The following is a 24,545-nucleotide window of genomic DNA, read 5'->3' on the forward strand; positions in this document are numbered from 1 at the left end:
TTTAAAATCTTGGAAGGATTATATCTCACTATGTAACGATAGTGATCAAAAGTGACCAATGGCTTTCAAGTGTTTATCCTGGAACATACCTGGCTGGAACTATAAGAATCTGAATGTTCAATTTCATAAGTATCTAAAGCAGTTTGATATGGTTTGCTTTCAGGAAACACGGTCTGCTGATGATATCTGCCTTAATGACTACACAACATACTTAGTTCCAGGAAACAGCAGTAATTGTATGGATCATCACGGGGGTGGCCTCACATGTTATGTGGTCACCTCATTGAGAGTGAAATCCCATTTGATAGATACTCTAGGCCCTTGAACCATGGGAGTTTTCCCTCAAGTTGAATATGACGTCGGACTTCAAACATGCTCTCATTTCCCCAATTCTGAAAAAAACCTTCCCTTACCCCTCCTCTTTGTCTAGCTATTGTCCGATTTCTCTTCTCCCCTTTCTTTCTAAGGTTTTGGAACGGGTTGTTTATTCGCGCTGTCTTGAGTTTCTTGAAGCCAACTCCATCCTCGATCCCTTTCAGTCTGGTTTCCACCCAAGGCATTTTACAGAGACAGCTCTCACCAAGATCTTGAATGACCTTTTACAGGCCAAGGCTAATGGCCTTTACTCTGTTCTCATCCTTCTCGATTTGTCTGCAGCCTTTGACACCGTTGATCACTGTCTTCTAGTTGATATACTCTCTGACCTTGGGTTCTCAGACTCTGTTCTTGACTGGTTTAGAGCCTACTTGTCTGGCAGATCTTTTGCAGTAGTTGCAGGTGGTCAGATTTCTTCTCCTGTTCCCTTATCTGTTGGAGTTCCCCAGGGCTCTGTTCTGGGTCCCCTTCTGTTTTCTCTCTACACACAGTCCTTAGGTAAACTCATTAGCTCTTTTGGTTTTTCCTACCATCTGTATGCCGATGACACCCAGCTGTATCTTTCTGCCCCTGACCTTTCTCCAAGGCTTGAACAGCAAGTTTCGTCTTGCCTTACAGCTGTCTCGCAGTGGATGCGCCATCGCCGTTTGAAGCTCAACATGTCCAAGATGGAGCTTCTTGTGTTTCCTCCTAAGCCCACCCTTCATCACTCCTTTTCTGTCTCTGTGGACAACATTTCTATTCAACCAGTCCAGCAAGCCCGCAGTCTTGCTTTTATCTTTGACTCTTCTCTGTCGTGTATCCCTCAGATCCAGACCACAGCCAAGGCTTGTAGACTCTTTTTGTACAATATTGCCAAAATCCGACCATTTCTCTCTGTCTCTACTGCCAAGATCCTGGTCCATGCCCTAGTGATCTCACGACTTGATTACTGTAACGTCCTCCTGGCTGGGCTTCCTCTTTCTCACCTCCGTCCTTTAATTTCTGTCCAGCATTCAGCTGCACGCATTATCACTTTCACCCACCGCTCTGACCACATCTCTCCTGTGTTGGCATCCCTTCACTGGCTCCCCCTCCCTTTCCGCATTCAGTATAAGCTCCTGCTGTCGACATTTAAAGCCCTCCATGGACTGGCCCCTCCTTACTTATCAGACCTTCTTTCTCCTCACCTTCCCACTCGGGCCCTCCGTTCTGGTCGTCAAGGTCTTCTGTCTCAGCCCAGGATTTCCTCTGCCCCATCTCGGATTCGCCCCTTTTCACTTGCTGCCCCTCACTCCTGGAACCTTCTTCCCCCACAAGCAAGAGCCATCACTTCTTTAACCAGCTTCAAAACGGAGTTGAAAACCATCCTGTTCAGAGAAGCCTTCCCAGGCATTGCATAATTGTCGCTTACTATTTGATGTTCTTTTGGTGCCTGTTTATCAAACCATTTCCTGTATTGCTATGTACTGTATTTGTATTATCCTACTTGAGAGTATGTATTTTCCCTGGAAGAAGATTAACCATCCATTATGAAGCCAAGCCCTCCCTCCAGTCCATCTGCCTTGGTCCAGGCCTTGGAGGTAGAGAGGAACTGCTGGAGCTCTTACCCCTTTCCCTCCACCACTCCCTTCTCCTTCTGTATCATGTCTTTTTAGATTGTAAGCCCGAGGGCAGGGAACCGTCTAACTAAAAAGATTGTATGTACAGCACTGTGTAAATTTACAGCGCTTCATAAATAAAGATTAATAATAATAATAAATATGATATATTTTGTTATAACTGTGTATATTCCACCCCAAAATTCTAAGTATCATTCTGGATATATGTGAGAATATTTTGAAGAATATTTATTTTCATTGGATATTAAATATCCTGAGGCCCATTTTACTTTAACAGGTGATTTTAATGCCCCGATAGGTCCTAATTGGAAGGCACTGGCATTTTCCATTGGAAGAGACTGTTACACCAGAGGTGTAACACTGGCTTCAGGGTGGCATTGGATTGTGCATAGGAGCCCTGGTGGCGCAGTGGTTAAATGCCTGTACTGCAGCCATTCACTCAAAACCACAAGGTTGCGAGTTCAAGACCAGCAAAAGGACCCAAGCTCGACTCAGGCTTGCATCCTTCCGAGGTTGCTAAAATGAGTACCCAGACTGTTGGGGGCAAATTAGCTTACTTGCTAATGAGATATAGGGCCAGTATAGACTGGCACAATATGATGGCTTCCCAGTAGGGTGGGGCCGTGGCATATGCACGATAATTAATAATTTGTTTTATTTATATACCGCTATTCTAAAGATCATAGCGGTGAACAGCAAGTAAGCTAATTAGCAAGTAAGCTAATTTGCCCCCAACAGTCTGGGTACTCATTTTAGCGACCTCGGAAGGATGCAAGCCTGAGTCGAACTTGGGCCCTTTTGCTGGTCTTGAACTCGCAACCTTGTGGTTTTGAGTGAATGGCTGCAGTACAGGCATTTAACCACTGCGCCACCAGGGCTCCTATGCACAATCCAATGCCACCCTGAAGCCAGTGTTACACCTCTGGCTTGGGGGCAGCTTTTCAGCACTCTGGCGGCATGGCGTTTAGATGCTGCATGCCGCAGGAGTGCCAAAAAGGCACCACCATGGCAGAAATGCCATCCTTTCTCTGATGCAAAAAGGAGCGGCATTTTGCTGCATTTTTTGTGCTGGAAGAAAGTGGAGTGGGGCTGCAGTATGCGGTTGCTGGGGCACCCACTTGGCTCTTTTAGGGATGGTGTCATGCCACCCCTTTAGGCTGGTCTTTTCCCACCCATAGACAATTTAAAGACCATGTGATTAATGTTCAAGGGAAATTATTTAGCCACACTATTTTTCAGGTTGGTCTAGTCCTCTTATGTAATACTATATCAGTGGACCAGGAAGGAGACTATACATTTTTTAATTATTTGTGAACTAGCTAGGTGGATTTTACAGCAGTTATACCAGCACTGCTGGAGCTGATTTCACTTTTCAAAGTAGACTCTTATCCAGCTTGTAATATTCCAGGTTGCCTGTCCAAGGAAGATTAAGACTTGTAAAGATCTTGTGTTTTCAGTTACAACTCAAGCAAAAATTTCCAGTTCTGTCAATAATATACCAGTGGATTAATTGGTCAATGGAAATAGTGGTCCCCACATCCAAGAAAGGCTCTAGATCTGATCTGAAGAATTATTGGCCAGTTAGCTTTTTGGATGTGATTAGTAAGCTATATGCAACACATCTTTTCGAAAAACCTGAAACCTGGATGACCTCAGAAAAGCTTTTGGCTGAAAAGCAGGCTGGCTTTTGTCATGACAAATCAACAGTTGGCCAGTGTTTTCTTTTAAATCATTTACTGAAAAAATATTCCACTTCTCCACTCTCTTTTTGTGGCCTCTGTAGACTTCAGGGTTGGTTTTGACTGTCTACCATTGCCACGTTTGTGGCATATGTTGGCCTCTTTGAATATTAACCATAAGTTACTTAAGAGAATTCAAGGACAGTATAATAATTCCAGTTTATGTAATAATGGCTAAGGGCAGTCTCTCAGAAGCCTTTCCTGTTAATAAGAGTGTTCATCAAGGGTGCCTGTTAGCCCCTTTTTATTTAATTAATAATTAAATATACATTAATGACATAATTTCTTTTCTATCAGGTGCAAAGTCCCCCCCCCCCCCCAGCCTGCAAGATAAAGATATTTCCATCTTATATATACATATATGTTTATGATGATACCATCCTTCTTTGTTATAAACATCCGGGCTTGCACAGGCTTTTGACAGCTCTGTGAAAAAGAATTTCTAAATGTTAATTATTCAAAAACCCAGGGAGGAGAAGACATAAATTTATTTATTTAATTTGGAGTATTTATACCCCACTCTTCAGCCACAAAGGCTCTCAAATATTGATGACAACTTAATAACCAACAACTGGAGCAAGTTAGCTACTATAAATACCTGGGGGTAACATTTAAGGACTCTGGATGGTGGTCCACAAACTTGAAAGCCACTGTAGCATCAACCAAAAACAATTAATGCTAATTTTTTTGGTACACAGCAGGTGCTGACGGTAGGTTTGTGGTGCCCCTCCTTGAGCTCTATAAGAGTAAGCTTTTGCCCAGCTGCTGTATGGAGCTGTAGTGTGGCTCTACGCCGATGTGGCAATGTTGGATTTCAGTACAATATAAACTCTGGAAACTGCTCAGTTAAAACATTGGCCCCGAATAAAGCCATTCAGTAGTGTCTCAAACTAATTTTTCAGCTGGTCTCCTTTAGTTTTAATGGCATATGAAGAAATGAACCCAGAATCAGACTATAAAAAATTGTCACCTTGTATCTAATTTGGAATTCTCAGTGAGCTATTTGGTTGCAAAAGGATATTACGGTGCCCGACTAGAAGTTGCAAGATGTTTAGCTGACACTGATCTCCAGGAAAAAGCTGTGCTAGTGTTTTAACTATTGCTCTGTTATGTAAAACTTTACCATTTATCCTTGAAAACTGCCACCTTATTTAGCCTTTACTTGGTCATCTGACCTTTCAATCCTTTTAACCAAGTGCAAACGCAATACAATGACATAGCCAACACAGAGTGCAGAAAGATGGAAGATTTATGTTATTTTTTTTCTAGAGTGCACTTTGTATCTAGGTGTAAGATCGCAATACCTTGATCCTCTTACTGTTCATATTAGAGATGCTATCACATCCCCTCAAAAAACTGACATTTTTATTAGCAGGAACTGATGACTATTGAATGCCCTGGGCATTCCATCTCAGACCTCAGAACAGCAATCCTTGAACAAAAGAATTACAAAGGTAGACTGGAAAGAGAAACAGCAAAATTGGGATTAATCCACAAACTACAGTCCCTCAGCAATGGATTGAACTGATTCACTATACACATTTTAACACTATCTGACCCCATCCTCAGGGGGGCAACTTACACTCATCTATTCTCTTCACCCACAGACTAGTTTCCAATGCCAAACTGGTCTTGCCTCTTCATTTCCATAAACATTGGACAGTTCCCAGGGTCTTTGCTTACTAAGGACCATCATTAAAACTGGACTTGTTACTTCATTTCCATACACAAAGAATTTTGAATTTGAACTGACATTCTCACATACCAATGATACATATATGTCTGTCCCTGGTTTTCATTCCACTATCTGAAGAAGTAGAGTGACACCTACAAAGCACAGCCTGCCAATTTCTTTATTTCAGTTAGTCTCAAATGTGCTACAAGATCTCTCTACAAGTGGAGAAATGGGACCTTGAAACTGTTGTACATGCTTTAGTAACCTCTCGATTGGATTTTTGCAATGCGCTCTACATGGGGCAACCCTTGTACCAAACCCGGAAGCTGCAAATCGTACAGAATATGGCAGCTAGACTGGTTGCTGGTACTTCCAGGTCGGACCATATAACACCTACCTTAAAAGATCTTCATTGGCTGCCTATTCGCTTCTGAGCTCAATACAAGGTGTTGGTTTTAACCTATAAAGCCCTAAATGGCTTGGGCCCAGGGTACTTGGAGGACCGCCTCTCCCCACATAATCCGCCCCGCACACTTAGATCATCCGGGACAAACCTGATAGAGGTTCCTAGAACACATCTTGTAAGGACCTCACAGAGGGCTTTTACCATCGTTGCCCCGTCTTCCTGGAATAAGCTCCCCTTAGAGCTTCGCTCTGCCGCCTCATTGGATTCTTTTAAGAAGAATTTAAAAACATACTTATTTAGATTGGCCTTCCCTCTTTAGTTTAATTGATTTCCTCTGCCCCTTGTTTTCTTCCTTTGACCCCGAAATATTTGTGATTAGATTGTTTTTACCCTGATATGTGTATTTTTTTTAAATTCCTGTTCCCATTTTTGTAGTAATGTTTTAACTTTTATATTGTAATCTATTTTGTATCGTAAATGCTATTGTAACTGTTTTTAACATTTGTAAGCCGCCTTGATCATTTTTTGGAAAGGCGGGGTATAAATAAAATTTATTATTATTATTATTATTATTATTATTATTATTATTATTATTATTATTATTTGTCTCCTCAAAACAAGAAGCTCAGTTGTTAACCATGGCATGTGTTGTTGACCATTATGGGTGATTCACAAAACAACAGAGCTTCCAAAACATACAATTTGTAGCAGTATAACATGTTTTTATGCTCCCCATCATTTCAACCCTCACATCATCCTTGCCAATAAAACCACTAGTTTTCACATTTTATGAATTGAAGACATAGGTTAGAGAAATGTTTATTCAGTGGGATAAAACTTAATACTCCAGTCCTTTTAACACAGCTGTCCATGTTAAAGAAAATGCCATATTGTTTAATGTCTCTGAAGGACAGTAAAGAAGAACTCCTCAGAGATCAAGAGACAGCCTTGGAGCACCAGTGAAAGTGCTGTTTATGACCTAAAAAGCCCAATACTGCTTGGGTCCAGTCCACCTGAAAGACTACTTCTCCCAATGTGAGCCTGCTGAATTTTAAGATCTTCAAGGGAGGGCCTTCTCTTGGTCTTACCACTGCCACAGACACATTTGTTGAGGGCATGTGAGAGAGGGCTTTCTCAATCACTGCTCCCAGGCTGTCAAACTCTCTTCCACAGGAGACTAGCTGACCCCCGTCTACTCCCTAACCAGCAGCAGGCAAAGACCTATTTATTTATTTATTTATTTATTTATTTATTTATTTCTAAATATATTTTTATTTAGACTGGCTTTCAGTGACTAGCTGTTGCAGAAGTGCCTTTGACATATGTGTGTGTGTGTGCGCGTGCTTGTGCATGCACACTATACTTTTATCTTCATGCTATGTTTTAAATGTTTTCAATCAGTTTTAAATATATTTATTTATTTATTTATTATAATCACTGTAATTTTACCTGTACTGTATTTTTAAAAATCTTCTGTGAACTGATTTGGGTCCCATAGTGGGAGAAAGATAGGATGAAATAAATTAAGTAACAGGTATAGAAGGGATGCGGGGGCTTAGCGGTTAAGATGCTGACTCTAACAATCACCAGGTCGGCAGTTTGAGACCCAACCACCGCATGATGAAGTGAGCTCACATCACTAGTCCCAGCTTCTGAAAAACCTAGCAGTTTGAATGCATGTAAAAGTGCAAGTAGATAAATAGGTACCACTTCAGTGGGAAGGTAACAGTGTTTTGCAGAGTCATGCTGGCCACATGATCACAGAGTTGACTTTGACAACACTGGCTCTTCAGCTTAGTAACAGAGCACCACCCCCTACAGTCGGACAGATAAACTTGTCAAAGGGGAATACCTTTACCTTTTTTAACAGATATAGAACAGGTGTGAGCCAGTGTGGTGCACTGGTTTAAGCACTGGACTATGACTCTAGAGACCAAGGTCCCAGGTCAGCCATGTAAACTCTCAGCTTTAAGAGGATGTCCTTTGAAGAAACTTGCCAAGAAAAGATGACATGACCAAAAGAGATCTAATTTAAGGCAGAGATATCATGATATCATATTACACAAAATATGAAGGGTATTCTCACTAGGACGGAAATTAGGATGAGGTGAAATCTTAATCTAAGCATAAAGGTGTAAAAGATGAAGTAGGATTTATTTATGTAATTGTTTTCAAGGTGCATATATGATATAATAGTTGTTTAAAAGTTGTCATGCTATCACTATATTTACATTTTTACTGTACCTTTTGCTTTTTTGTGATTTATTTTTCAATAAAAATATTCTTTAAAAAATAGGGTTAGCCATTATCTGTAATTTTTATTATCCATGTTTCCGTAAGTTGGAAACAAATTGAAGGCATGTAAAAATAACAACAACAACAACAACGTCAAATAATCATATTCATTTGAAAGTAAATCCCATAGTAATATGGACTTACAATAAGGGCAGGGTACCTATTATTATTATTATTATTATTATTATTATTATTAATAACCTTTATTTATGGAGCGCTGTAAAGTATTGCAGACTCAATGGCCCTTATCACACGTGAAAATTGGAACTCCAATCCAAAGCCATTCCGAAGGGAAGGGGAAGTAGATTCAGTTCAAATCCAAGCCAATTCATGTGATTAATTATTACACATGATGAGTGAAACTGTGGTCATTCCTGAGGCAAAGCGGAGCGAGTGTAAAATAAATGATTACACCAGTACATACCATGCAGATTCACTAATTTGAATTGGCACCCTTGCGCATGTTCAGTGGGGCCCCGAACGCATCATGAACCTTTGCACTTCCGGGGTGAAGAAGGGGGCCACTTCCTGGTTCCAGTTTCACATGAATGCTAGCCTCATGTGAATGATTGCTTCACGTTTCTTCTTCCCTTCTATTTTATTCTATTTTTTTTACTCTATTTACTCTATTTCAACAATTTAGCAATGCCCACAACTCCTGCCACGTGTGGTCTCAAGTATACATACAGCCACCTCCAAATGTATCCTCTGTTATAGTCATTCCTCCCAGTCACCTCCAAATGTATCCTCTGTTATAGTCATTCCTCCCAGTCACCTCCAAATGTATCCTCCGTTATAGTCATTCCTCCCAGTCACCTCCAAATGTATCCTCTGTTATAGTCATCCCTCCTAGCCACATCCAAATGCATCCTCCATTCTTGAAGGAGTACCGGAAGCAAATGGAGCAAAACTGCAGCACCACATCATGGGAAATGTGGCACCTTGGAGGTTGTTGGGGGGGGGGGGAGTGTACCAGGACCGAAGCAAAGTTGCTTTCCACACCAAGACCAATTCAAATTGGATTCGAATTGACCTTGGAAAAAGATTTGTGAATTCGCTAGTTCACTGAATTCACCTACATCAGGAGTAACTTTGGACTGACTTACAATCAGGCTTGGAATGACTCCCCATAGAATGCAATTGCGTGTGATAATCTAGATATTAGATTGCTCAGACCCTCTAAATATCTGGTTGCTTTGAATTAAATCCCATGTATAAACAGGACTTCAGAAACCCTTTCCAAAGTCATAGCAAAAAGAACCCAAACCTTTTTGAAATTCTTCCATGCAAATATGTATAAATATCCTTGCACTAAGCCATAGTGAATTTGAAGGATATCTCTAGGCACTATCATCTATTCAAACACAATCCAATGGAAGCATAAATCATATGGAGAAAGTTACAATCTCAAATTATTTATATGATGATTTGTATACAAGGTAGTTTCCAAATCTATTTTATTAAACTTCAGAGTAATATTTCCTTATGATCGTACATTGTGCCCAACTGGCTTATAACAAAAATATCAATATACTTCACAGAAAGACTGCCTGAGGAAATGAAATGAGGAATGCTAGATATTGCATGATTCTAGTTCTAGGAGACAAGAGGTATATCCAATGATAGCAAGAAAAGAAACATGATGTGGCAGAGCCAGTGGCAGTAGGACATCTAGGTCAAGCAACATCCAGCCTAATGAAGTTATAATGGGTCGCTGAATAGCCTTTGAAACCTGATTCCAAGCATTAGTTTTGACATTTGCACAAAGATCAAACCAAGGTTTCAATAAGCAGTAGAAGATTTGTACTATCAGGTGACACCACTGGATAAAACCCATGATCTTATGCAGTCAATTGTCCTGAAGTCTAGTGATGACAACCCTGAAAAGTAATGGGTTCAAACTTGGTTCACCAGTGTGTCAGGAATAGATTTTGTGTGTGTGTGGTGTGTATATACATGCACGCTCCAGATCGACACAGATACATTTATATACATAGAGATGACATCTGCAATAGCAGTTGTTCTGTTCTAGTGTCTGCTTCCCAGTTACGAGGCAAAATGTACCCAGAAAGCTGCCTGAGGCAACCATAGCATTCTGCCGAATGGAGCATCTGGTGTTAAAACATTGCCGTCCTGTGAATTTTACTTGGAAAGAAGTCCAACTGATTACAGGTTCCTAAGTAAGTGCACAAAAGAATGCCACTTAATTGCCACTGAATTTTTAGTATCCCAGAATATCATCCTACCACTATTCAAACAAAAATTCATCAGTGATACCTTCATTGGCCAACTGAAATGCACAATATACTTGCTGGAAGCTTCAAAAGCTTTATGGGCTTCTTCATCAGGCAAGATGCTACAAACCAAACAGGAAAAACAAAACAAAACAATTGGAGATGTTAGTCAGATGCCTACATGTCGTTTCCGTTTCCGTCCTTAGTAAAGATGTTATGATGGGGAGGATATCTTTTGCAGGCGGGCTCCTCCTCCTTCTGGCCATGCGGCAATAGGGAGATTTTCAAAGTTCAGGAAATTTAAAGTGCATTTGCATCTCAACAGGGACCTACCTTTTGCAATCCAATATATATCCATTCCAGTGATATCACAGGCCTCTTTGTAGACAGAGAACAATTGATTTCTCAAGAAGGCTCCATGTTTTACATCAGGAGCATTTTGGTGATGTAAAGGTAAAACATGCTACCACTATTCAGATGGCTTCAGCATGTTATGTGCTTTCTTCTAAAAAGTAAAATTTCAAGCTTCATAAACACATGTCATATTTGCTTCCCTTTACAATCCTTCCAGAGCCTCTTCTCTCTCTTTCTGCTTTGGTAAGGAGCTAGCAAGCAGAACTAGCACTTATAGAATCATAGAGTTGGAAGAGACCGCAAGGGCCATCCAGTCCAATCCCCTGCCATGCAGGAGCTCACAATCAAAGCACCCCTGACAGATGGCCATCCAGCCTGTTTAAAAACCTCCAAAGAAAGAGACTCCTCCACCCTCCCAGGGAGTGTGCTCCACTGACTAGTTTGGAGTGAAGAACAGGTTGATAGCTGTTTGCCAGGCAACGGACAGCACAAAAGGAGCAAAATCCAACCAACTGTGTTTGATGGGTGAGGGCCCCTGCTGAGAGGGGAAATTTAAAAATGTAGAGTTCGGTTCTTTCAGTTAGTCTGGTCTGGTCTACTCTAGTCTAGTTGGGGTCTGATTAGTGCTTCAACTAAGAGAGAGGTAGTGGGATGAAGAGTGGTTAAAAGCCTGTCAAGTGTTTGACTTTAATATATCCATACTGAGCTTGAAGTTAACTCACACAAGACACTTTATTTCTGTATATTTCTCAATTAAGTTAGTTTGTTTTACAGTGGTTGACTCAAAAGGAAATGATTACTATAAACCAGGGGTAGGCAACCTTTTTGAGCCAGGGGCTGGGTTGCTGTGCCTCAGACAACTGGTGGGTCGCAGCCAATAAATAAATAAATAAATAAGGAGGGAGGAGGCCGCCGGCGATCGCAGCAATCGCCGGCAGCCCCAGGCACTCCTTCTTGGCCTCTGCGGAGGTTTTGACCTCCACAGAGGCCGAGACAGAGGGAGGAGGCTGCCGGCGGTGGTCCCGTGCGCTCCTTCCCGGCCTCTGTGGAGGCTTCGGCCTCCGCAGAGGCTGAGAGGGAGGGGGGAGGCCGCCACTGGCGGCCCCGCGGGCCCCTTCCCAGCTTCTGCGGAGGCTTCGGCCTCCACAGAGGCCGAGAGGGAGGGGGGAGGCCGGTGGCGGCAGCCCCGCGGGCCCCTTACCGGCCTCTGTGGAGGCCTTGGCCTCCACAGAGGCCAAGAAGGAGGGCAGAGGCCACCGCCGGCAGTCTCCTACAGGCCCGCTGCAGCCCCTGGAGCCCTGCTGGACTGCACCGGGCCTCCTACAGGTCCACCGCCATTTTGTTTTTTAAAATGGTGGCGAAGTCTTGCGCGACGGGAAATGTCACGCAAAACTTCACCCGCCATTTTAAGAAACAAAATGGCACCCGGAGCGGCACGGAAGCAGCGCGGCAATCGGCGGCAGGACCGTGCTGGGGCCAATCAAAAGGCCTCGGCGGGCCGCATCTGGCCCGCGGGCCGGGGGTTGCCGACCCCTGCTATAAACTGTCAAGAAGAACATACATGCTACTTAAAATATTGAAACTGGTTTATGGAGACTCTTGAGACCCTAGCCGTTATACACTTACAGATAGTATTAAAAGATTAAAAGCAGGACAAATGTTAGTGATGGGACCTTATGAGGTTGGAAGGTGAAAGCAACCTATGTCTTTAAGAAGATCTTGTCACAGCATGATTTTATGACTGTCTCCCTCTGGAAGGAAAATGGGAATGCTATGAGTGTCATCTGCTTTTCTCTCACTGCATCTCAGCTTGCTTTTGATATGTGATAGGGTTACAGAAATAACTACTGTATTCCAGTTTCTTTTGAGAAAGAACAAATTCAGGATATTTATGGCAACTATAACCTCATCTAACTTGTTGATGTTATAGTTGCAATAAATATCTTGAAGTTATTCTTTCTCAAAAGGAACATTTGGGGCATTGTAACTTCCAACTGCTTCTTCTCCCAAATGTAATTATCTTGGTTCTGCATCAATCTATAGCAGGGGTAGGCAACTACATGTGGGTGGTTTTTTCCCTCCCCTCTGGGCCATACTTGCCCATCTGGGCCCTTCAGGTGTGGCCATATGTCAGCCAAAATAGTGGCCCAAAAAGGGTTTCTGGTCGGTAGAACAGCATTTTCAGTTGTTTTTGTTGAAAATAGCTGAAAAATTCTACCAACATTTTCTAAAATTGTAGCCCCCAACCTGATCTATGGAAAGATGCACATGCGCATACCTGCTTCAAACCTGGACTGGAAAGGCAAAGACTTGTTTCGCCTTAGAGCTATGCTAATCACCCAAAGGTCAATGGAAACATTGCAAATCACTATGTTATTCAGTTAAACTGCAGATAAATGGCAAAGACTATGACTGATGAAGAGCGTGGAATTTATATTCAAAGCAACATCCATCACTGCACTGACAAAATCATACTTCAGCTTAATCTGGTAAACTCTTCAAAGGCTTGTTTAAAAGAAAGGGACTTTTGCATAAAGCACAGAAATCTCTCATTTAAATTATCAACTGAAGGCATCAGAAGCACTAATGACTTTTCTCACAAATTTAGAGCTATTCTGTCTCAGCCTGTAATATGTGAACCTTTGAAAGGGACCATTCCTTTCAATTGTTAGTAACAACAAAGTGTCAGTGACTAGCCAATTTATCAATGTATAATTCACAGGAAATAGACTTCAATGCATGAAAGCTTTTTCCAAATAAAACTTGTTAGTCTTAAAGACTTTGTTGCACTAGACTAACAGGGCTACCCCTCTGGAAATCGTTTCAGTTAATAGGATGAGACATGATTACTCGTTTGAAATAATTATTAACACACATACAGAGCACAAGTTAAGAAGCCTGAGAGAAAATGAAACTACCACATTAATCTAGCCACTACTGGTGGCCTTCAGTCACTGTAGGTTTTAAAACAGTGAACTGATTTTCTCTATTTCTGCTGAGCTTCTTAGGCATCTTCATGTGTGCTCTGTAACCAAGGGAACTGTTTGTAGAAAGTACCTCACCATCAGAAAAATCAGCCCATGAATGATAGGTGAACATGAAAAGGAGGAAGCTAAATGACCATCGTCCTTTGAGCTGGTGATATGTGCATGGGGGTGAGGCTGCTGATTCTTGCATCCTCCTCAGCTATTTTTGCTGCAGTCTAGTCTAGCTGCTGGCTACATTGCCTTGGGCCCAAATGATCTATACTGCTATTTGTCATTTCTGAAATTGCTCCTTCTGGCTGGTACTAGTAGTGTGCAATTCTTGCCGAGAACAACTGGCTACTATGTGGGGCTGCTCTGTCTTTACTCCTTGCTTGCCTTGGCCTATAAACCAAGAGGAAGGAAACAGAAGGGGGGTGTAAAGCAGGTGTGCTTACACTTGGTATAATTGGAAGTCCTGTTCCTGTTATTTTAAAAAACACAAAAGGTGCATTTCATTGCAGACAGGAGATCTAAAGAAAAATTGCCCCAGTAACATTCAAGTCTGAAACTGAATGCAAATGATATTCAATGGAAGTTCCTCCATCCTTTTTTTTAAAAAAAACAACAATTTCCCTTCCATGCTCTATGTTTTCCAGTGTGGTTGCCAAGAGAAATCCTCACAGAAAGGGGGAGGGGGGAGAGAGAGAGAACAGAGTGTGTTGGGTTGCTGTCAGTTCACATATAAATCTCAACACTACTTCAGAATTCAAGCTGACAGTCCATTTTGGAAGAGAAGAAATGGTACTAAGAAATATACTCCAGATGCTTGGTGGCATTTCCAGTACCAATCCATTTTTGCTCAAAGCATTCTAAACAAAACAGAAACATCCACATCCAAAACTTTTCAGGTAGTCCAAAAGTGTCTTCTGTTCATCTGTACAGAAATGCATCTGACAGGAATATCAGAGGATTGCAGAAGGAAAATTTCTACATTTTGTAAAACAAACAAACACCAAACTCTGACAATATTCAGCCCATACAACTTTTGATTATAAATAATGTAGTCTTAGAGGTGGGAGAAGGGGATGCACTAAAATGAATAGTGTTTTTTCTTAGATGCTCAAGGACTTTAAACTGTTCACCTAGTTCATGTTAAACCAACTACAAAGGCTAAACTATATTAAAACTGTAAGGCACACAGCTAAAAACAGATGCTGAAAACAAAGATAATCTTTTAAAAAGTTATTCAACTATCAGTGTTACACAGCTGAAAATACATGAATCAGTTGTATTTCAGTGCAAACAGAGTAAAATAATAAATTGTCACTAAAACAATCTGTTTAAATGTTGCATTCAAGGTAAATCTAATTGTTTTCTGTTTGAGCTGTTGTAGAACTGAGTACTATCAAGTCGCAGGGCCATGAGATCTTTTTGAGTGCACTGGGCATCCTCTACAATAGATACACAAATCACCTCCCACCGCAGTCATCCTTGTCTTCAATGGATATTAGTCTTCTCTTATCCAATTCAAGCGTACAACATTTATACTCTAAAATCAGGATTTTCTACTACTTTGCCTTAGCAGCTGGATTACTTAAAGCTTCTGAATTATCATTAAGCAGCTTGCAAACTCAACATGAGTCAGCATTGTGATGAAGCTACAAATAATGCAAATTCAATATTTGGGAAGAATTTAGCTGAAGCACTGCTTCTAAGGCATTTTCTATGTTCTGATTTTTCACACACTCCCTCTCTCACACCCACACTCCACACTCCATGTAAAAAAAAACTTAACTGTGGGAAGAATTCATCTCTGTTTACACTAACCCCAAAATGGATATGCACAGAATTCAGATGTGACCCAGTACACTTCCCTCCCCACTTCTTTTGAACAACTATATCTAAAACCGGATTCAACTGGGCCTATACCATCCTTAGTGATGAACTACCATTCCTGTCTAGTATTAAGCACTTTACAGAATGAACACATATCTACATACAGCATGCCAGCACCAACAACAGACTTGCCACCTGCAAATCCGAGCTTCCATGGATGGCAAGCCCTGGCTTTTTCAAAGGGTGCACACACACACAACTGTGACCATTAAAAAGAACAGGACTTAAGGTCCTACATTTTTTGCTGTCTGCAGGGGGATCTGGAACAGATCCTCCATGGATAGCAAGGGACTACTGTAAATGTAATTTTTTTACACATGTGTACACTCCCATATAACATATACAGAGATCACAATATGAAATCTAAAGAGCCTTGCCTGTTTCTCCTTGGCTTTGCCCTTTCACTCTTTGGCATTTAATAATATTGATGATGATGTTGATGATGATGATGACGATGACAGTAAGTTTATATCTTTCCCACCTCTACCCAAGGCTCATGGCAGGGTACAGCAGATTAAAATACAAAACACAATCAAACCCACATAAAATCAATAGTTAAAATACAACATTATAAAGCCATGAAAATATACTTATAAGAGCACATTTAGAATATACAAATTAAAAAGTCATGATTTAAAATTGACTGGGTAGGCCTGCTGGAAGAGATATGTCTTTAATGCTGTTTTAAATGCAGTCAGCATTTTTAGCTGTCGTATCTGTTCTGGCAGGTCATTCCACAGATGGGGTTAGCTTATGAAATGGTCCTCTGATATCTGAAGGCAAAAGCTATCAATTTATAAAATGATACACTCGTGCATAAACAGCTGACCTACTTTCTCAAATGGCAGATTACTAATAACCATTTTTTGTGATGGTCCTTGTATGGAACAGTAGCATTACAGAAAAAGTATCAAAATATATAATAGGACAGCGGGCCTATAATATTAGGTGTATTGTTCTACTGCAAATTTGAAACAAGAAATCTCAGCCGCTGCTCCCTTTGCACCCAGTCACCTTGGGAGCAGTAACTGTGCGGCTGGTTGAGCAGTGACCAATAACTTTTTCACTTGTGCCACCTTTGTGGCAAAGTCCAGTGTAGGCAAGAGGCTTCTCAGTCATTGCTCAACTGGTGACACAGTCACTGCTCCCAAGGTGACCAGGTGCAAGAGAAGAAGCTTCTCCCCAGTGAGGAAGGGCTCTAAATCTTTCTTCAGCGGGGCAGAGATGGGCACAGCAAATGTATGTGTAGGAGGCTTATAGAGGATACATGTTCTGGATTGGAGACTGGCACGGATGGGAAAAGTGAGAGCTTTTAATTACAGGAGCCAAGGTGAAGGACTCTTTCCAAGAATTGACCCTGAATACTCCCCCCAGATAGACACATCTTCCCCACAAAGCTCAAGTGTCTCCCCACCTACAGACATCGTTTCATCTGCTACCTCTTCCCTCAGCCTGCTAATGAAAGCCAGCCAAGCTCCAGCAAAGCTCACAAAGCTCAGGTAGGATCCCAAATAGGAAAGCTCATTTTTGCCACTGTTTCTCTCCCAGCACCATGTGCTCTAGCTCCTTGCTCCAGTCTGTCCCAAAAGAGTGTCATTTCAAGCCACAGAATCAATGCCCTGTGACCACGCCTCACACAGGTTTCCCAACTACCACTGCTACTGTTAACTCATGGCTAAGGGAGTGAGCTTGTGTGCACAGGCAAAAAGCCAGGAGACACCATCACATGAAGCAATCAGCAAGCCTGCATCATGGTTTTAAGAGACCCTCAAAAGAGGTTTCATGCAACCCTTATCTCCACCACGGTCCTAAAGGCCACTGGTCCCCTTGTTTTTCTCGTGCACCAATACTGGACCCCCCCCCCCCTCACTGTCCCATTTTTTCCGCACTGGCTTCTGCTGCTCCCCTTTTCCCTCACTGCCCTCATGGATCTTTCAGCTGTCCATTTTGGGAATCACTGTACTAGGACAAGACACAGTCATTTACCTTTCATTGCTCTAGAAATACACATGGTTCAATCAAAATTATCGCTATACAATATGGTAAGAACCACGTCAAAAGATTTCCAAATAGCAGAAGTGTAGTATTTTTCACTCTGTGGAATATCAGCCTTATTTTGCAGCAGTGTTCCTTAGCTCCCACAGAGAAGAGGTTTCTCCAAATCTTACCTGTGCCAGAGATACTGGAGTTCCCTTCTTCAACTCTGAGGAAGTTTCACTTAGTTTTCCTCCTTTGTGATTTGCATTGCATTTAAAACAAGTCCATCTTATCTGTCCCTTTGATTCAGTTCCACATTCTTTACTCATCAGACAAAGAGAGTGGTACAAATGGCCACAGCTGTTACAGAGACAAATTATACCAATGATATTGCACACAAGCACAACTAAATTCAATAATACATTTCCATTGTAAAAGTAGTTCTGAATACATCTACTAACCCAAATGTCACAGCATTAATAAGGGGAACAAACATTTTTAGAGATATTAAGTGTTACCCTAGGCATTGTTCAACTGGAAGTGAGTCCTACTTTGTTCAGTGACACTTTCAGTCAGGTATGCCCAGAATTTCAACCTATGATAATAACATCCAAAGTAACAGATGTCCTTTCCTTTTATCCCACTGCAATTACATGCAGTGCCCAAATCTTATTTCCAATATTCTATATAGGCCAGTGGTTTAGCTATCAAAAGAATTCAAATTCCTAGAGAGAAATTAGGCTAAACTATCTATAAAATAACCTCAGACTAAAAGTCACACAAGCTCTGAAGGGATATAACAATCAATAAATAATGCTTCCTCGGTAGTACAGCAAGGTATAAAACCTTCATATCTAATTTGAGGCATGAAAATCTCTATCCATGTTGCCTGATCCCAAAGCTAGTTTATGGCCAGTAAAATGCTAGGAATTTGAAGAGGCAGCAACCATAATCCAGGCCCCACATCATGTACAAATAATGTAGGAAGGATGAAATAAATAATAATTTAGAAGGCAAATAATTGAACAGAGAGTCCTGTTCCTTCTCTCCAATAGACAAAACTGTAAAATCTCTCTGTAGGCTAACATATGATGTGCTGGTCCATGCCACATTTTTTTTTTATACTTGTGGATAAAACCAACATATGATTACCTGAAATATTGAATTTATAATCAGACTTCAAAAGTAGTCATTCAGTGCTACTAACTTTCAGGAGTATCAGTGATTCTAGCAAGCATACTACGATTATTGAATGTTCTGTATCTTTTATTACCTTAAATCAAAGAACCAAATTATGGATCTTTGCATGAAGGGATCTATAAACTAGGTTCCACCTACTGTTTTTTCCTGCAATTATGGGTTTGGGTGGTAGTATTAAGTAGTTATTGTCTTGTCCTTCCAATAAAATGGGACAAAAGGAAAGGATAAAACCTAACTCACTGAAATAACAAAAGGTAAACAAAAGGTAAACAAAAAGAGTAAGGGTATAAATGTAAAACATATACAGGTGTGTGTGTGTGTGTAAATTTATAACAATGATAATAAACTCTAAAATAATCAATTATTCAAATTTTCACTACATAGTCCACACTATAAATAGTATGAGAGAAGTCCCACAAGGCATAAATCATTTGTTGAAGGTAAAAAGATGGCCCAAAATCTCATCCAATTGTTCATTTAAACAGAAGCCAAATGCATTTTAACTAGCAGTTGTCCTCGGAAGCCAGTGTGAACCTTATTATGTTGTCCAATATTTCCACCAAATAAGAGTTTAGAATCATACAAAATGATAATGCCTCTTCTCCTTCCCTCCCCACACTCCCTTATTGTGTTAAGTGATGGCACTGTTATTTTATATAAGTATTGTTTATACAATACTATACACTGGTATAGCCTTTTATTTGAAGGAAATATTGGACAACACAAGATTCACATTGGCCACTGAGGAAGACTACTAGTTGAAACATGTCTGGTTTCTGTTAAAATAAAAATTGGATAAGACCTTGGGCCATCTTTTTTCCTTCAGCAAATGATCCATGCTATATGGACTTTCTCCCATACTGCTAGCCTTTATGTCCTTTCTGCCAGGATCACTCACTGTTTATAGCTTCTTTGATTCTTAGTTACCTGAATACTATGATTTGGTCAGCAGTCTCTTGTCTTCTCTTGTATTGCTGCAGACAAATACAGCAGTAATCTTGCTTGGGATTGAGCCCTCTAGTCACAGATGCTTTTAAATTACGTAAAGACCAATGGAGGTCATGGTTGAGTAGGTTGGTTGTTGTCTCCAAAAGAGTCTAGTCAAGCAAAAAGAAGGATACAATAAAGACATCACTCAATCTATTAAGCATGCTACTTACATTCTGCATGTGGCAAAGCATCTCATCAAGGAGATTAACTAAGAGCAGAAATGACATGTCTAGACACACACTCTAAATGCTGTTCTTGTATTCTGGCAGTTTCAGCATTTACCGTAATCTATTTTACATATGTGATATATTTTCTGCAATGTCAAGTGTCATCTATTGCCATCTTATTACAGTTTTCTTTAGTTACATCCTTTTGCAAATAATAACTGCTATACCTTATGAACTCTTATCATCCATCTCTATTCCATTAGCTTTAAAAAGCGATTCTGTTTTTTAAAATAGTCAAACTGAATATTCATTGTAGCATATTTATCTATAATGTTTATTTCAAAAACTTCAAATCTCCTTAAATAACCATTCAACTCTAAATATTCAGCTTTTATAAATTATGCTAGCTAACAAACATACTTGCCATGCTAATTCCTTGTTCAATTATTTTCTATCTCAATTACTTGCATCTGCTAACTAGTAAAAAAATCTCAACACTATACTTGAAACTCTCTTACATTCTTTATATTCGTAATTACATTCCTTGATGAGTTATGTCTATTGTTATATGCATGCTTACACAAGTCTAGGGTATCTCTAGATCAAACCCAACAATATTATTTTAAAAACTGATTATGTTAAGGAAAGTGGAAGTAGTGTAGTAGAAATGTAAAACAAACAAAACACATCAAAAAATTGGAAGATGGGGAAAAACATGGTGTGAGTCTTTTTGCAAATAATGCTTGAGCCTGAACTGATACTATATTTATTGAATTAAACAGTCATTTCCTAAATAAACAGGAACACTTTTGTAGATAGTTACTAATTCAGAAATTCTGCTTGCTAAACTGCAGATGAATCATCAAAACTCTATCTCATTAAAAAATGAAATCAGTTTATGAAAGTTGCACTCAGAATTTATCTTAATACATATGTCGGTACTAGAAAAGTGAAAAACTGTGATTCAATATATATTAGAAGTGAACTGGGTATTTAAAAGAAAGTTCTGTTGTTATGGAACTATAATAGTTTATAAAATCAACAAGGAATCTTGTGGGACCTTTTAAGACTCTTAACTTCATACAGCATGAGGCTAATGCAGTACCACTCTGCAAAAGATTTACATTATAGCAGAATTTTGAAAAACAATCAACTGAGTTAGTTTAAGGGCAGACAGAAAATATACTTTTCAGTTTTTAGTTACTGAATTGTGTAGTGCATACATGTACGTGCCGTTGCCACAATAGAGAAGTTGTTGTTATTCTATTATTGTTTTTGTTGTTGTTATTATTTCTACATGTATTATTATAGCTCAGATTCTTTCAATGAATTGATTAGATGCAGCTAATTATCTCAACACTAACCTAGCTAAGGTCTCTCCTTAGTTTCCCAAGTGAAGCCAATCTGACATTACCAGTGCCACAAGTGTCACACACATCTTGGCTGGCATCTAGCTTTAGGTCTTTCGACTTGCTAACTGTCTCAACAACTATCTTTATTCCAAAACTGGGGTCCAGAATTACTATCAGAAAACAGTGTTTGTCAGTACCCTGTGTGTGTATGCATATGTTGGAAAGAAGTATATTAGATGGCTAGTTAGTTTTGATGTTTCATGTGTTTTGTCTAAACACTCCCCCTTTTAGTGGTGGTGGTGTATTTGCCAGTGTGCATGTTTCTCTAAGCACAAGAGGTCATTATCCAACCTCTGCTTGTTTCTCAGGGCTTCATTGATTTGCCTTCTGTGTTATGGATGCTCGAGCAGAAATATGTGGTTTCAAAAGGATGATTTCATGTTTTGAAGCTCAGATTCTAACTTTGCTTTCAACTTTGGTTCCGGAGCAAGTTACTTTCTTTTAGCCTCACCTGTTTGCCTTCAGGAAAATATGTGTGTTGTGATTGACCCTGTTTACCATGGGAGTCATTTTGTGGTTCGGTAAGAGCACTCACAATATTATATTAAAATTCTAAATGGCTTTAAAAGGTCCTTCCCAGCCGCAACATAGAGATACAAGTGAACAAATCAGTAAGAACACTTGACAGATTTATGATTAAGACTACCTTGAAAAACACACTGGTGGAAAAACACAAGCAACAAAACAAAGTGCAAGAAAAAAAATAATGGCAAATATCAAATGTTAGGAACAAACACATAATACTTATCAATATTATTTTATAAAACATTTTACAGTATTAAAAATGTTTAAGATATGTTAGCTTAATAATCCTTACAAGAGGCTATCAAAGTAGGTTAAGTGTTATTTTTGTTGATGGGGGGTGGGGGCAGGGAGATAGGAAAATCTGAGGCTGTTAGGAATCCCTGGAGAGTTCACGGCTGGAAGTAAGTTTTGAATTGGATTTCTTTACATTTTCAACCAGTAAACTGTAACAGTTCTGTATACAACATGGAGAGCAAACAGGCTGGGTTTTCACACAAATGAGAAAGCCTCGAAAATTATAGAACAGCACAAGATTAAACATCTCAGCATAAATGATATTATAGCCTATAAACAAGCAAACCCTGAAACAACAAATTTACATGCTATTTTAGTTGCATAAACAGAAACGTCAGGTACCACACACTACTGTATTGGATGAGCTTCTGTTAGTGTATTATTTCTGATCTGGACTACTGAATATTTGTGTCCTTCACAAAATTTTAGGTATTATGGTGTCTAAACTCTGTGAACAAATGAACAACATCTGAACAACACCTCAACAGAATTTACAGAAAATGTAAGAAATAGATTTGCATTATAAAGCACTATCAAACAAGACCCAAAGGATGAGCAGAAACCAAGGGCATAAAGAAGAATGCAAAACACACTATAAATGGCCAAAAAGAAAGAGAAGAAACAATGGATAACAGATGAAACACTTCAAGTAAAGAAGAGAGGCAAAAAGGGTAGATAGGAACAAAACCAGAACCATGAATGAAACTGTACAAAGACTAGTACACAAGAATAAAGAGAATTATTACAATGAACAATGCAGAGGCATAAAAGACAACAAAAAAGGAAGAATGAGAGACCTCTTCCATAAGATCCAGGAACTCAAATATAAGTTCAAACTAAGGGCCAGGATGCTATATGACAAGAAAAAGAACATACTACATGATCAAGGAGATATAAAAATATGTTGAATGCAATAGACAGAAGAGTTATATGAAAGAAATGAAAAATGAATGATATGGAAGGAGGAACCATATGAAGATGAAGCCCAAGTTCTTGAAAATGAGGTAGAAGCTGCAATAAGAGAAACTGGGAAGAATAAATCACCAAGAAGATATGATATTCCAATTGAATTGCTACAATCCACACAAACAGAACCAACCATAGTGTTAACTAAAATATGCCAACAAATATGGAAAACAAAATGGTGACCAACAGTTTGGAATGATCAATATATATCCCCATCCACAAAAAAGGAGACACAAAAGCAACTTACTAGATCATAACATTAATTTCCCACACAAGCAAAATTATGCTCAAAATTTTGCAGTACAGATTCAAATGATATATGGAGAGAGAAATCCCTGAGGTCCAAGCAGGGTTTAGGAAAAGAAGGGGCACTAGGGACCACACTGCAAATATATGATGATTAATGGAGCACACCAAAGAATTCTAGAAGAGAAAATCAGTATGAGCTTCATAGCCTACAGCAAATCATCTGACTGCATAAATCATGAAAAACTATGGATGGCACTTGAAGTCATGGGAGTGCCATCACATCTGATAGTCCTGATGAGAATTCTGTATTTAGGACAAGGAGCTACTGTTAGAACAGAACACAAAGAAACAGAATAGTTCCCAATTGGCAAAGGGGTCAGGCAAAGCTGCTTTCTATCACCCTATTTGTTCAACTTGTATGCAGAGAATATCATGAGAAAAGCAGGTTTAGAATCCGAAGGAGGAGGTGTTATGGAATACCGCTGGCACAATTGGGCCAACTGTCCATTCACAAGACTTCTTGTGACGCCCCCTCCGCTCTCTACCGGGCACACCGCTGCTGGAGCCGCGACTGCTGCCGGGCGGCCTTCCCCGGGTTGTCGGAGGTGCGCATCTGTGCACCGTCCCGGGGGAGCCGCCCACGGACTGGTTGTTGGACTCTGCCTCCATCTCAGCGTTCCCGCGGCGGCCGGAGAAAGCAAAATTGAGGACACCTGGGGGAAGGCGAGGGAGAGGCGCACCAGTGAGAGAGATGCGCATAAAAGCCGGGTTGCCTGGGCCTTCTTCACCACGCCCCCTCCGCTCTCTACCGGGCACACCGCTGCTGGAGCCGCAACTGCTGCCGGGCGGCCTTCCCCGGGTTGTCAGAGGTGCGCATCTGCGCACCGTCCTGGGGGAGCCGCCCATGGACTGGTTGTTGGACTCTACACCTCCGCAACTGCGCAGTTGCACATTTTCAGCGGCAGATTGAGCGCAGGGGTGTTGTTCCTGTGCCAAACGGGGCAGAGAATGACTGAAGTGTCTCCTCTCTGCCCTTTCCATGGTGCTACAGGGGGAGGGGGAGGATATGGACTCGGGGAATGTTTTGGCTGGGGAGGCAGAGGGTAACTCTTTTTGTATGGACGGGTCTCCTATTGAGGTAGTGTGGGGCAGGGGGAGGTATGGCGCTAGGAGAGTGGACCGGCGTTACAGGGGAAGGCGAGATCGATGCTTAATATCTATCCC

The 24,545-nt window shown here is 40.5% G+C and overlaps 1 protein-coding gene across 3 annotated transcripts in view; it reads right to left on the reverse strand.

Annotated features, from left to right (window-relative positions):
- Nucleotides 1-24,545, reverse strand: part of VPS8 (VPS8 subunit of CORVET complex) — a 135,377-nt gene that overhangs the window by 7,614 nt on the left and 103,218 nt on the right. For all 3 annotated transcript variants that reach the window (XM_089509435.1, XM_089509436.1, XM_089509438.1), the window contains 2 exons: nucleotides 19,646-19,815; nucleotides 17,710-17,878 (listed from right to left, as the gene is read on the reverse strand). In XM_089509435.1, the coding sequence (XP_089365561.1) occupies nucleotides 17,710-17,878; nucleotides 19,646-19,815 (339 nt within the window). The remainder of the gene's footprint in view (nucleotides 1-17,709; nucleotides 17,879-19,645; nucleotides 19,816-24,545) is intronic.

The sequence above is a fragment of the Sceloporus occidentalis genome, unplaced genomic scaffold (assembly GCF_023333645.1).
Source record: "Sceloporus occidentalis isolate IW3139 unplaced genomic scaffold, rSceOcc1.0.p SCAF_2, whole genome shotgun sequence".
NCBI classification, from domain to species: domain Eukaryota; kingdom Metazoa; phylum Chordata; class Lepidosauria; order Squamata; family Phrynosomatidae; genus Sceloporus; species Sceloporus occidentalis.